Source organism: Pleurodeles waltl, chromosome 4_2 (genome assembly GCF_031143425.1).
Source record: "Pleurodeles waltl isolate 20211129_DDA chromosome 4_2, aPleWal1.hap1.20221129, whole genome shotgun sequence".
Taxonomy (NCBI): domain Eukaryota; kingdom Metazoa; phylum Chordata; class Amphibia; order Caudata; family Salamandridae; genus Pleurodeles; species Pleurodeles waltl.
The window spans coordinates 69730648-69745276 of record NC_090443.1 but is presented as its reverse complement, the minus strand read 5'-3'; the positions used below and the strand labels follow the sequence as shown (position 1 = coordinate 69745276).

The following is a 14629-nucleotide window of genomic DNA, read 5'->3' as shown; positions in this document are numbered from 1 at the left end:
AGTCCCTGGGGGGCGGTAGAGTAGTACTCCTGTAAATGTAAACGTAGGATTGAAGGTAATGGAAAAGATCATTCCCTCACACCCTGCGAGGTCAAGGGGACTATAGTTAAAAAGAAAATCTTGTTTAAAAATAATTGCTACTCCCCCTTCTTTCCCTTTATCTCTATCGGTTCTTGCTATCACATACCCTTTGGGTACTGCAAGAGCTAAATCCGGCCCTGAACCCTCATGGAGCCACATTTCTGTCAAAAAAGAGGGCATCTGGTGACCCCTCGCTCAGCAAGAGATTTATGTCTAGTTTGTGTGCTGGCAGAGAGCGGCAATTGATTAGCTGAATCCTCACATTATATTTGGAGGGTTCTGCCTGATCTGAGTCCACGAGATTGGTCCCGTAAGTCGTTGTACTATACCTGTATACAGTGCTTGCTCTTCCTCCATAGGATAACATTATTGCATCTGAAAAATGCACTGTGTCAGCTTTTGCAAACTCAAAAAATTCATAGCTCAAAAAGTACTCACCTGACTCCAGTGATCTTGGTATCTAAAATTATATAAATGTATGTGTTATTATGATATAGTGGTTGATTTCCTTTGTGTCTCACTTAATGTAGGAGTGTGTGGTTTACATGCTTAGCACTACCCTATAATATGTCTAATTGCTCAGCCACACTACCACAAAAGAGAGCATTTGGGATACCATGCATGCCTCTGTGATACCTCTGGGGTTTCCCTGGACTCTGCACAGTGTACCTCATCTTGGTTCACTATATAAAGAGCCAGCTTCCTACACATATGATTAGAGATGTAGTGTTATGCAGTGTGTAACACAGGGACAGGACAGCATGTGCGGGGTATAGTATGTGCGCCTGCATGAATTACAGTACATGAAGGGTGAAATGCTGTGCAGAGCATTTGATTGCATGTGCTGGCAGTGCATGTGGTCTGAACTAACACACCCTGGTTAAAGATCGGAAAGCTTCAGGGCTGAACAATGCGCGCAGACTGAGTCTGTGTGCTGGATGCCTGGGTACATGTGAGGGTACAACGCATGCAGGTATTAATGCTGAGCTAAAAAAGTGTGCTACGAAAGTACACTGAGTGTGCCTGCAATGGTTGGATGGAGGACCCAGAGTTCCATTTTGGGAAGCCCATGTCTGCCTGGTGAACACATGAGGAGGGGAATCCCCAAGACAGGTTTTTGTATTGCTGCATTCCTGTGAACAGAGTGGGGACACACTGAAGAGACTCCCTTCACATCTCAAAAGACTTTTCTTCGATTCATTGATAAATCGTAAGGATGGGGATTGGACACATCTCAGGAAGGGAGATGGGGCTGATAAGAAGATCATAAAGAGTAGAAGTGGGGTCTGGAATTAACCTACTAGTGCACATATCACTGTGGATGACATCCAGGTGTAAACTCTGGTCACTCCCATGAATTATATTGTGGACAATAAGCTTCAGAGTCGTACCTGTTCTGACAGACCTCTTTCATGAAGATGAAAAGGAGAAGTGGCCACTTCAAAAGAAGCAAAATCCCAACATAAATCTTCAAAGCCCCTGTCCCTAAATCAGATTTAGTGTTTGGAAAGAAGGGGAGGTTGAGTTCCCAAAAATGCGTAATCTGCCAAGCAGCCAGACAAGCTGTTTGAGAAGGGGAAGCTCTGCAAGACTTCTGCCTGTGACCAGGACTGGAAGCAAAAGGTCAGCTAGTCTTTCTGCTGGCCTGAGGGAACATCACTAGCACACCAAGACCACCAGGCCTGGGGCACCATCCGCTGTCTGCTTTCCAAGACCAGTGTAATCTGTAAGGGCAAGGAGAGCAATGGAGGAAGTGAAGTACAGTAGGAAGCCCTGCGCTACGATTTTGTGAGTGAGGTGTGAGGCAGGTCACTGCCCATGTGCAGCATTGGCTCTGCGACCCTCCTATGCCAGTAGAGCACCACTTGGTTCTGAGCCATATCGGAGGCTCTGGGTGGCAAGTACCAACCTGTACTGCATTGCCGCTGTGACCCTGTATGCCAGAGGGGGGTCACTGGAGAACTGAGTTTAGGCCAGGTGTTCAGAACTGCCGAGAACAGCGATCCTGTATGCCAGGAGAGACCACCATAGTGATGACGATCACCTAAGGAGAGCCTAGGCCCCGAATGTGAGTACAACGGCAACCCTGTATGGCAGGACTGGCTGCCTGTACTACTTTGGCCTAGAGTTTGGGCCACTGCCCCAGACCAAAGAAGAACTGCTGAGACGCCCAAGCAGTGATCTACACCTGACGAAGTCCGCGAGGTACAATGAGACACAGCAGAGGATGTTGCAACCTTGTTGGAGCTCCTGTCGGATGCCGGAGAATCACAGCTGCACCCCCATCCCTGTTTGGGGGAAGAGCAACTTCCCTTTTGTGTCCACTGAGCGGGAGAAAGTCCAATCACTAGAAACCAACCGGCAGTAATGTTCAATGGGAAAAGCCTGCGTTGCTGAGGGCTGCCGCATCCATCATGAGTTGCCTGATTTTGCCATACAGGATACAGATTTGTGCATGCCTGAGGAGAGGGCACTCGCTGCACCACTGAACACTGCCATACCACCGGAATGGGTAAGACTGAAACTGAGCCTTTGGGGCCCTAGGGAACCAAGTAAGTCCAATAGTTAGCATTCCCCGATGTGGCAGTCAGTGAGGGGGTATAGTCCTATATGCGTTACACAAAGGAGAGTAGGACAAGGATTCACCTGAAACTACTGGAGCCTCACTCTCAAGGGGGACTGGATTATTGCATTTGAATATCGTATCTCTTTGCATGTGTAGAGTTAGAAATAAAATACTTTTTCTTATAATTTGTTTATTATTCTTACTGCCTGTATTTTGAGTTGAGTCGTGTTCACTGACCTCCCTCCGCCCCACCCCCTCCCGGAGGGAGCCTTGAATTCTTCATCACAGCTACCACTGAGAGTCAAGTGCAGAAGGGGTACCTGGCCAAGCTGAGCTGGAATCCATAGTGGCAAGGCCATGGGACATCAAGGGTAAAATGCCTTAACCACCACGGTGGGCCCAGTAGCCCCGAGTGCCCCGTGGCCCTCTGATAGGGGGTTCTGACACTCTGATCAATTCATGTCCCTCACTTTGTTTTTACTTTAAGCTAAGAACTCAAGCTCTGTCCATTCAAGTCCTCCTTTAAGACCTTAGATTTTAAGATACCTTGTGTTCAGCACTTAACCCTATCTTTTTAACATTTATGTGCCTAAGGCCTCTCTTATTCAGTCCTTCACTCTATTTGTCTATGCAAAGGCAGATAGCACTTAGTTGATTATCATCTGCATAAAGGATGAAGCAGAAGTTACATACATCATTAAAAGTTGCTCAACACCCATTGCAGTAAGGATGCTTATGCTTAACTCCACGCCCTTCTATTACGACCTGAGGGCTCTATTTTCAACTGCATGCAAAAAAAATTGTATTTCTTTGTAAGTTTAAGAAAAAACGTTTCCCTTTCCTACATGTGGATTACAGGAAAAGTGTGATTTAAACTATAATCATGCCATGGATTGATTTTAGCAACTCCTTCCTCTTTGGTCTATGTTAATTTGTGTCCAAGTAATTCAGAAAGAGGCAGCTTATCTTGAGCATCAGTAAGCATACTTCAATCTCCTTGGCGACCTGGATCATGGCATTGGCTTCCAATGTCCTAGTGTGGCCTCTTCAAGTTCCTTGTTATTGGCCAGAGACCGTTCATCAACAAGCAAAGATAAAGAAATATCATTTGCAAACAACCCTACAGACCTCTTCTCAGACTTTCCTTATTTCAAAAGTATAAAGAGTTGGATTTGGGAGAAGGGTATGATCTTTTTCATACCAGACTGCTTGTGTCTTTCGTTTTCTTTTTTTCCAGGCCAATGAAAACCATTTGATGTTTTATAACTTTGTTCATGGCTGTTTTAAATCTTTACCTCCCCTTTGATGTAGGGGGAGGAATAGCACTTGGACACCCCTTTCCTGGATAACAGTCCATTCTGCAAACATAAAAATAGAAAATTAAATATTACCCTACATTATGCCAAATTCTTGACATAGGAAGAGGAAGCAGCTTATGGATTTCCTGGTCCATCACTGTGTTCACTGTCTTCAATGAAAATGTGATGCAGAAGAAAAAGTTACTGACCAGTAACACCAGCTGAAAGGGAAGCCACACTTTTCGGTGTCATGCCAAGGGCAAACATCAGATACATTCAGTGTGCAAGTCATTTATGTAAACATGCCTGCCACAGGAACTGAAACTTTAAGAAAAACATACTTTGATTTTTTTTCTCACACATTCAAAGATTATTTAGGTCTGATACCTATCGACAAAAAGTGAAAAAAAATGATGCACGCACCCCTCCTTAATATAAATGAGTAAGAAGAAAGTCCACAAGGTCCAGGATTGAAGAAAGAAATACAAATATTTTGGGGCAAAATCCAGAGGTATGCCTCACACTATATTAGCAGTATACATGGTTCTGCACATGCCTGCACCTTCCAGACCAGAATATGAGTCCTACTATGAAGTGGAAGACCTCGAGCAGTGCATGCATGTTTGTTTTCAATATTCATCCTTTATGGACACAGCAATGTAAACGGTGACTATAGAGGATCCCCAGCCTGACAAGGGAGAAAAATTTAAGTATGGGAATCTATGAAAGACCCACTATTGGAAAATAAATGTTTATCAATTAATGGGACCAAAACCACACATATGCGTTAATAAAAACCACTAAACGAGCCCTCTTCTGACCTCCAGAACAACTCCACCAACAGGCCTCTTCTAATTCATCTTCATCAACAGCCACAGATGCAGCCCCAAACAGCAACCATACAACTAACACTGATTATTCACAGCCTGCCTTCTCTTAAAACACCTTTCACCCTAAATTAAAAGTACCGGATTCACTTATGTTGGGCAGTATTGGGACAAACAAGCAATTCCCAATTTAACAAATGTACCACTTTATTTCAGGCAATGAGAGGTGTGTAGATAAACCTGGTGTGAGATGACACTCACCAGTTTTAGGCCGACCACACACTTCCTTGAGGTACTCCTTGTGTTTGCTGATATGCTTGTGAAGCATCTTCTCACGAATCCCACGCGAATGAAGTGCTTTAAGGGCTATTTCAAACTCCTCCGAGTCTTGAATCCACCACCAGCCAATCTGCATCGCTGCAATGTCAAAAGTAACACGTGAGTGAAAAAGGCAGAAAGTCAAGCATAAAAAGAGAGGGTGGTGCACAGAACAAATTTGGTACAGATCTCCAAGCCTCCAAAAAAGTAAAAGAAATACCAATATGCATTCAACACACTGAGATGTTAGAAGGTCCAAGCACTGAATGCCATAAACATGTACAGTATACATGATGAGTCCACAATGATGAGGTGAGATGGGCAAGGGATCCTTTGGACAGACATCAGCCAACTAAAATACAGCTTGATAATAGCCAATTGTTAATCAAAAGCACACCTGAGACCAGATTATTGAAGTCTCAACCAGGAAAGTAGGGGCATTATAGCCCTACATCCTTACATGAAGCCTTTCAATAAATGGTCTCATACAAGCACCATGCAGGTGCATTCTGAACCACAAGACACTCTCTCCTGCACACATTAACACACAAGGGAAACATAGATTAGTCTTGCCCTTTTCCAAAACGTATGTTTTCAGATTAACTTTAGAAAGGTTAATAATAACATAAGAGGTGGTACTGTATGGCACCATTTCCATTCTAGAAACATCATGGTGAAAAGAAAAAATGCCATTTACTGCAGGTTGCAATATATGATGGAATATCATTCTTACATTGATTATTTGTGGTGGAGGTAAGGGTTGCTCAGATGGTATCATGCACAACCAAACTTTTAAAAACACATAACAGGTTCGTCTTTGCTCCCATCCATTCCCGGAGATGAAATATAAACAAAATTCAGCTACTAACCTCCGGGGATGGGCTGCCTTGTCAGCTGGGTGAAATACTTCTGTTCTATTTGCTTGAAGAACTTGGTGGGTGGGCGGCCTCTCCGTTTTGGTGGTGTTTGCCCCAAACACCTTGACGGGGAAGAATACAGAGACTTCTCCATGGTTGCATGGAGCTTGCGTAATGGATTATGGGCACGGGTATTGTGGATGGGGGTGGAAGGTGGAAGAGCTGGCAGGTTCTCAGCTAAAGCATCCCTGGAAACCATGTCGGACTGGAAAGGTAAAAATTAAAGAAGGATTTCTGTTAAAGGTGGATACAGATAGTTAGGAATATGTTAGCTTAGGAAAGCAGCAACATATGGAAAAAAAGAGAAAAATCAGATATGCTAGCCCTCTAATCTCCGCAACCCCTCAATTGTTCGACAGAGGTCTGATTAATTTCCATTCATCAAGTTTCTGCTCCCCAATGTCTCATTTTCTGATGGAAAGCCTCACATTTAAAATATGAACTCATACTGTGGTTCTAATACTTGTGCTAAGATAATACTTGTGCTAAGCTAACCTTTTCAAAGTTAGCTTTCAAGGTGATGACTCACTGTAGTCATTTTTAATGTTTTGTTCTTTTAAACACTTAGAAAGATTTTTAAGGTTCTGTAAAGAGCTCAATGTAATTTGTCAGCTGCTTCTTAATTTTCATGACGGTTCAGAACAAGAATGAAAGATTTAAAGACTCAGATTATTTTGAGGGCAAATCCATGTAGAGGGTATGAGCCAATGAGTGGCTTAATAATTCACACACCCTAGCGTCTATCACATTTTGAGCCTGAACATATCGTAAAGTATGGAATAAGGGGAACGGAAGCACCAGATCAAAGGTCAGCCAGGCAATTAAGGATTGTCAGTGCTTTACTGAGTCATAAAAAGTGTTTCCACCAGCTACATGACCTTCTAGCATGCCAATTTGTCTTTTTTTTTGTAAATATAACTATCCTAAATGAAAAGTATACTTTAGCTGTCTGTTAAACTTTAAACTACAACAAGGAGTAAATGAAAAAGTACTTACCTTTGGGTACACTAGTCTGGTAGATACTCTAACTGCAGATTCTTCACCTTCTGAATTCCCTCATGTGCCAGACCGAGTCCATAACTTTATTGTGTACTCCTGAGTGCCATTAGCTGGTGTCATCGAACTCTGCAGAACCATCGCACCATCTCTGGAAATTATTACAAAAAGCTATATGTAGGCACATTGCCTCTGCGCTGAAATTTGTTTTTCATCTCCTTCACACCTGTACTGTAGTCCTCCTGCAGGTGGAGTGGAGCCTTGAGGCAGAGACAAAAGTGTGCAGTAAGCACCAAACTGAGTTCTCTGCGATATTGGAAAGATCTACCAAAGGCACACTCAACTGAGTGAAGATGCACTGAACTACCTGCAGGTGCAGGAACTATACATGGTCCGCCAGATGGCATCTGTTGAGATTGTCTGTCCTAACATTAAAAGAGACCACTAAATGGCCGACAGACCGAGAGATCACCCGAAGGCCACTTCCTGGCAGAGTGCACGTATCCTCACACCACCCTCCCTGTTGCACAACCACATGGCAGTAGCGGTGTCTGTCAAGCCCTGGATCATTTCTCCCCTGATTAAAAAACAGAAAGGCATTCTGGACCAACTGGAGAGAACACGTCGTCATAAGACTGAAATGGTATCCATAAACCATAAAATATTCCTGATTTCTAACTTGTACAAGCGAAGACCCCAGTTCAGAAAATGAAGCATTGATTACTACTGTGAGCTTTGGATGAGGCAGATAGAGGGATCTGCTACTGGTCAGGATGGCATCTACCGGCCACCAGTGAAGATACGGGGCTGCCATGGCCGAGCATTGGATGTTGTCCGAGGCAAACTTAGTTATGAGTCCATTGTAGGAAGAAGTTTTCTTGCAGAGCTGATATGTGCTAATGGGGAACCAGCAAAATGCATGAAGAAACAAGACCAGGAAGCCTTGGAACAGTATTTGCTAGAACACAGGATTGACCCTGAAACATTTGGATCATTGCCTGAATGTCCATTGCTCTTTGCAGGAGGGGAAAGGTGCTGAAAGTCACCATGTACAGGAAGAACCTAATGAATGGAATGGAATCCTCCAAATTGGTTGCAGATAGGTCTTCAGATTGTTGATGGAGGGTGTTTCCTAAGGAGAACAGCAGAAACAGCTGCTTGTAGGTGGTCAGCTGTAGTAATCTTGCTTTCATCAGGCAATTATCAAAGCACATGTACCCTCAACCTGAGAAGATGGACTGCAACCACTACCATCTCCTTCGTGAACACACGAAGGCCAAGATGATGTGCTGAGAATGGCGTATCTACATCATTCACAACCCTCCCCATACCTTTGGAATTCCATTACCTACCTCTTGTCGCAGCTGTGGAAGCTTGAGAATGATGTTGTCCCTTTTCTAGAGTGGTGACTCATCCCAGTGACTCAGGGAGGTTGGCCTGAATCTGAAACCATAAGGACCATCAGCCTATTCCTCACGGCTTTAAAGGTCTTTCTTATTACAGTCACAGTGACATTATTTGCTAACTAAGTTTGTGGTTAACAGCCACAGGAGAAACTATGACTCCCAATTGGCGTACTCACCCTTCTGCAGGGTGACCTGTAGTTTCTGAGGCACATGTCCTTGAAAGATAAACACCACATTTGAGCTAGACAATACTAACTGTTGTCAGTTCTGTGGGATTCGCATTGACCAGGTGCGCTGGCCCCCTCAGTCATCAGGGCTCAGCAAGGAAGGGTCAAAAATTCCCCACTATATGCATACTGTGATGATGGTGGGTATATGAAACTGACAATTTTTAAGCTTATAATTTTTAGGCATGTCACTGTATACCACAGGCAGCTACTTAAAAGTAAATCTGTGCTCCAATATGGCTGCTTGTATTCAATCACTCAAACCTCCACTCAAAGACAAAACCAGAGGGCTCCTTAACAGTTCAGAGAAGACAAAGAAACCACGGGCCACATGAATCAATAGTAAACTATCCTGTAGCACATAGCTGAGAGTCAGTTACAATCATATTTAAGGTTGGGTGTTCAGTCCAGAAGGATATAAGTATTTGTGGTTTTCTCAGTGTATCCTATTTTTAAGTTAACTATAATCTACATGCTTGCAATGAACTCATTTAATTTTGAAAAGAAAAGAACCGACTGGACATTCCATTTATTAGCTTTCATATACTGTATTACACAAAACTCAAATCACCACCTGGAACATGCCATAATTGTTCCAATCCAGCTACCCCAACAAATACAGGTCTCAAACTGGGAAATCCAAATATTCAGTTTGAAATCAATATTATGTGGCCCCCCATTACAGCGGTTGAGATTACAGTAATGCTACCAGTTAGTGCCTAGTAACATCCAACTGCACTGAGAAGCCCCTTCCAAAAAAGACCTCAAAGGTGCATTCATCAAGATGGATTAGTATACATAGTAACTATCACAACCACATACTACAAGACAGTCTTTGGAAGTCAGACCTTTCTACCCCATATTTAAAGCCAACTTCAGGATTATCTAGGGCAGAACAAAACACAAGGGATGAAGTAAACAGGATGCATCACAAGAACCTACAAACTAGGTGCATTTGCCTCTGGCTGAAGACCTGAACCTATTCTAGCAAAAACTAAAACTCCTCAAGCTGCAGACTTGATAAGGCTGAATGTATTGTTTGCATATTCAGTGAAAGTCACTTGATGTACTTGTCAGAACAATGTGGGCAGAATTGTTAAACAACCCAAGCACATCTACTTCCCCATGGTGACAGAAAAAAAACAAGTGCAAGAAAATCTGCAATATCACCAAACATATTTGAAGAAATTCAAATTAAAGATTTTGCTTCCAGGTTTTCTTGTTTCTTACCTCTTTTGCTGGGGATGTGCAGTGTACGGACGTTGGGTGAGGATGATCACAAGGTTTAGGCAATGGATTACTAGAGGGGACTTCTACAGAGGTAGTGTGTGCATGATCAACAAGAAAGGGTTCACATGAAAGTCTGGGTAGCAGATGAAACCAGGGCGCCTTCTTCTTATCACCCTCATTGGCACATTTTGTGTCCCTTATCTCCGGTCTGGGAATGGTAGGTGTGCTTGCCAGAATTTCTTCAGGCGGGCAGGGGCATGTTTCAAGGTATTCAGGGGTGCTTGCTCGAGTCTGGTCGGGACTGTTGGCAAGACCATTGTGAGTCTGACTTAGCCAGGACAGAAACGCAGACTGGCTGAGGTCGTGCTGGCTCTGTGCAAAGAGTGAGGAATCTTCAAAGGTGCTGTTTACCACTATGCTCTTCTCTATGCTCTTCAGTTTCTTACTGCTGAGCTGCTGCGGAGTTGGATAGGACAGAGGTCGCTCTTGTGGCAGTTGCTCTGGCTGCGGCAGATGTATAGGTGGAGGAGTACGAGGTGGCAGCAGCAGTGACTCTGGCTTGGGTTTTCGGGGCCTGCCTCGTGCCCTGCGCGAAGAGCAGGTGGTCTGGTCAGGGACTGAAATTTCAGTGGGTTCAGCTTTCAAAGGTGAGATTTTGGGGACCACAGGTTCAGAGACTTCTTCTTTCTCTTCTGATAAGTTATCTTGAGCTATGGGAGAGAAAACTTCATTTAGAAACTTTTGTTGAAGACAGGATGGGGGAAGTTATCAGACAAGTTGGATGGACATACTCAAAGGGAGGAGTAGAATGAGGATATCATCAGGGAAGTGAGGAAGTAGACAATCCGAGACAACTAATCCGATTTTACTTAAGTTGTGTAGTATGGCAGCTTCTACGCAAGCACAAATGTCTTACTTCTCTCCACAACATTGTTTAAATTCACATCAAAAGACCTTTAGTAAATGTTAATCACCATTGTGAATTCTAAACGTGCACTTCAGAAGCCTCCCTATCACTGTGAAACCCAGTTGCTAAAGACAGAATCATACCACTATTGAACAGTGTGACTCAGTTTATTTAAAAAATGAAGAAAAGGTGTGGTTGTACCCTTTAATACCCATCAGAGCCCCTGTATGCACAGCTGTCTTCCAGAGCCCAAGCCTTATACTCCCCACATGCCAGAACACTGTGCAATTCAACTCTGGCACACCTAAAGAAAGCCTGGGCTACCAGAAGGGTGGTGTTGCTCCTTAAGGGCAGAGCCTCAAGATACTTGGTGGCATAATTCATCCGAAAACATATGTACATACTGTCCAAGGTCATTAGGTGTTCAAGTGGAGCAACAATGCCAAACCACATAGTTAAAGAGGATCCTAATCACAGATTAGAGGTACTTCAGATTGTGTTCCAGTTTTACAAACAATCTGTTAAATCATGCAGGCCAGGAAGAAATGACAGTCACTAGCTTTTTGCTAACTCAATGATCAGGACTGGAGCCCATTTTACCATGCAACCATGGAATTGGACTATGTTTTGCAGTTCATTTCAACAGTGTCCCCAAGTAGCAAGCAACCTCTGATGCTCTGTGAGTAATCTAGGATATATTATCTTGTCACCTGCAAGATGTTCAGACTCCTCCCAGTCTGGACCAGGAAGCCGTGGGCTTTGCACCAGTGTAAACTCTGTGGAGATAATGTTTTGCCATGAATTGTGATGTGGCTCCTACACAGGAGTTAACTCGTCAGTGGTTGCTTCTGGTAAGCAGCTTCAGAAGTGTCTCCATAATACCCAACTGAGGAAGGCTGTACCCCCACAGGAAGTCAGTAATAATGTATTTGCTTACTCCTGGCAACACTCTCTCAAACTTTTCAGACACCTATGACTGACTGTAAGTGTCAGGGTCATTCTGACTCCAGAATTCCATTGAGCAGTGACCCTCAGGCCATTTACAGAAGCAGTGTAGAAGCACCAGTGTCTTGAGATGAGCATGGCTCGAAAACTAAAGTTATGCATCGTTCACATCCTTTACCTTTGCCTGGATAGTGGTTTGATTTCTGGTGTGAAAGAGAATTGTCAGACAATATTATGTGCATTTTTAATAGTTCATAACCCATAAAATTACAATGTACAATACCATCAGAATACAAAAATCAATACAAAACACCATTAAAAAGCAGATCATAACACAAGGCTTAACCCTTTCGCTGCCAGGCCTTTTCCCCCTCAGGTGCCAAGCCCTTTTTTGGCTGTTTGGGGCAGTTTGTGCTTAGGCGCTTGTAGGAAGTTGGCTCTGTATATACTATTTCAGAGTAAGAAATAGTGTGCACAGAGTCCAAGGGTTCCCCTTAGAGGTAAGATAGTGGCAAAAAGAGATAATTCTAATGCTCTATTTTGTGGTAGTGTGGTCGAGCAGTAGGTTTATCAGAAGGTAGTGTTAAGCATTTGTTGTACACACACAGGCAATAAATGAGGAACACACACTCAAAGACTTACTCCAGGCCACTAGGTTTTTATATAGAAAAATATATTTTCTTAGTTTATTTTAAGAACCACAGGTTCAGGATTTACAAGTAATACTTAAAATAAAAGGTATTTCACTCAGGTATTCTAGGAACTTTTAATCATCACAATAGCATGTACAGTTTTGGCAAAAATGGCAATAAGCTATTTTAAAAGTGGACACTGCAAAAATCAACAGTTCCTGGGGGAAGTAAGTAATTGTTAAGTTCACAGGTAAGTAAAACACTTACAGGGTTCAAAGTTGGGTCCAAGGTAGCCCACCGTTGGGGGTTCAAGGCAACCCCAAAGTTACCACACCAGCAGCTCAGGGCCGGTCAGGTGCAGAGGTCAAAGAGGTGCCCAAAACACATAGGCTTCAATGGAGAACAGGGGTGCCCTGGTTCCAGTCTGCCAGAAGGTAAGTACCCGTGTCCTCGGGGGGGCAGACCGGGGGGGTTTTCCAGGGCACCGAGGGGGACACAAGCAGGCACAGAAAGTACACCCTAAGCGGCACAGGGGCGGCTGGGTGCAGAGTGCAAACAGGTGTTGGGTTTTGTATTGAAAGCAATGGGGAGACCCGGGGGTCTCTTCAACGATGCAGGGAGGCACAGGGGGGGCTCCTCCGGGTAGCCCCCACCTGGGCTAGGCAGAGGGTCGCCTGGGGGTCGCTCCTGCACTGGAGTTCGGTTCCTTCAGGTCCTGGGGGCTGCGGGTGCAGTGTTGGTTCCAGTCGGGTCCCTTGTTACAGGCAGTCGCGGTCAGGGGGAGCCTCTGGATTTCCTCTGCAGGCGTCGCTGTGGGGGCTCAGGGGGGTCGTCTCTGGCTACTCACGGGCTCGCAGTCGCCGGGGAGTCCTCCCTGTAGTGTTGGTTTTCCGCAGGTCGAGCCGGGGGCGTCGGGTGCAGAGTGGAAAGTCTCATGCTTCCGGTGGGAAACGTGAGGTCCTTAGAGTAGTTTCTTTGTTGCAAGAAAGTTGCAGATTGTTGAACAGGGCCGCTGTTCACGGGAGTTTCTTGGTCCTTGGTTGCAGGGCAGTCCTCTGAGGCCTCAGAGGTCGCTGGTCCCTGTTGGATGCGTCGCTGTTGCAGTTTTCTTCGAAGTTGGGAGACAGGCCGGTAGGGCTGGGGCCAAAGCAGTTGTTGTCTCCGTCTTCACTGCAGGGCTTCAGGTCAGCAGTCCTTCTTCTTGTTAAGGTTGCAGGAATCTAGTTTCCTAGGTTCTTGGGGCCCCTAAATACTGAATTTAGGGGTGTGTTTAGGTCTGGGAGGGCAGTAGCCAATGGCTACTGTCCTTGAGGGTTGCTACACCCTCTTGGTGCCTCATCCCTGTGGGGAGGGGGGCCACATCCCTAATCCTATTGGGGGAATCTTACATCTACAAGATGGAGGATTTCTAAAGTAAGAGTCACCTCAGCTCAGGACACCTTAGGGGCTGTCCTGACTGGTGGGTGACTCCTCCTTGTTTTCCTTATTATCTCCTCAAGCCTTGCCGCCAAAAGTGGGGGCAGTGGCCGGAGGGGCGGGCATCTCCACTAGCTGGGATGCCCTGTGGCGCTGTAACGAAGGGGCTGAGCCTTTGAGGCTCACCGCCAGGTGTTACAGTTCCTGAAGGGGGAGGTGAGAAGCACCACCACCCAGTACAGGCTTTGTTCCTGGCCACAGAGTGACAAAGGCACTCTCCCCATGTGGCCAGCAACATGTCTGGTGAGTGGCAGGCTGGCAAAAACTAGTCAGCCTACACTGGAAGTCGAATTTGATTTCAGGGGGCATCTCTAAGATGCCCTCTGGGTGTATTTTACAATATATTGCACATTGGCATCAGTGTGCATTTATTGTGCTGAGAAGTTTGATACAAAACCTCCCAGTTTTCAGTGTAGCCATTATGGTGCTGTGGAGTTTGTGTTTGACAGACTCCCAGACCATTTAGTCTTATGGCTACCCTGCACTGACAATGTCTAAGATTTGGCTTAGACACTGTAGGGGCATAGTGCTCATGCACTTATGCCCTCACCGGTGGTATAGTGCACCCTGCCTTAGCGCTGTAAGGCCTGCTATAGGGGTGACTTACCTATGCCACAGGAGGTGTGAGGTTGGCATGGCCCTCTGAGGGGAGGGCCATGTCAACGTAGTCATTTTCTCCCCATCAGCACACACAAGCTGTGAAGCAGTGTGCATGTGCTGAGTGAGGGCTCTGTAGGGTGGCATAAGACATGCTACAGCCCTTAGAAACCTTCCCTGGCATCAGGACCCTTGGTATCAGGGGT

At 45.0% G+C, this 14629-nt stretch overlaps 1 protein-coding gene across 5 annotated transcripts in view; it reads right to left on the bottom strand.

The window, feature by feature from the left end:
* BAZ2A (bromodomain adjacent to zinc finger domain 2A) overlaps positions 1-14629 on the bottom strand; it is an 867588-nt gene that overhangs the window by 302590 nt on the left and 550369 nt on the right. For all 5 annotated transcript variants that reach the window (XM_069230685.1, XM_069230689.1, XM_069230688.1 and 2 more), the window contains 3 exons: positions 9867-10576; positions 5960-6212; positions 5034-5189 (listed from right to left, as the gene is read on the bottom strand). In XM_069230685.1, the coding sequence (XP_069086786.1) occupies positions 5034-5189; positions 5960-6212; positions 9867-10576 (1119 nt within the window). The remainder of the gene's footprint in view (positions 1-5033; positions 5190-5959; positions 6213-9866; positions 10577-14629) is intronic.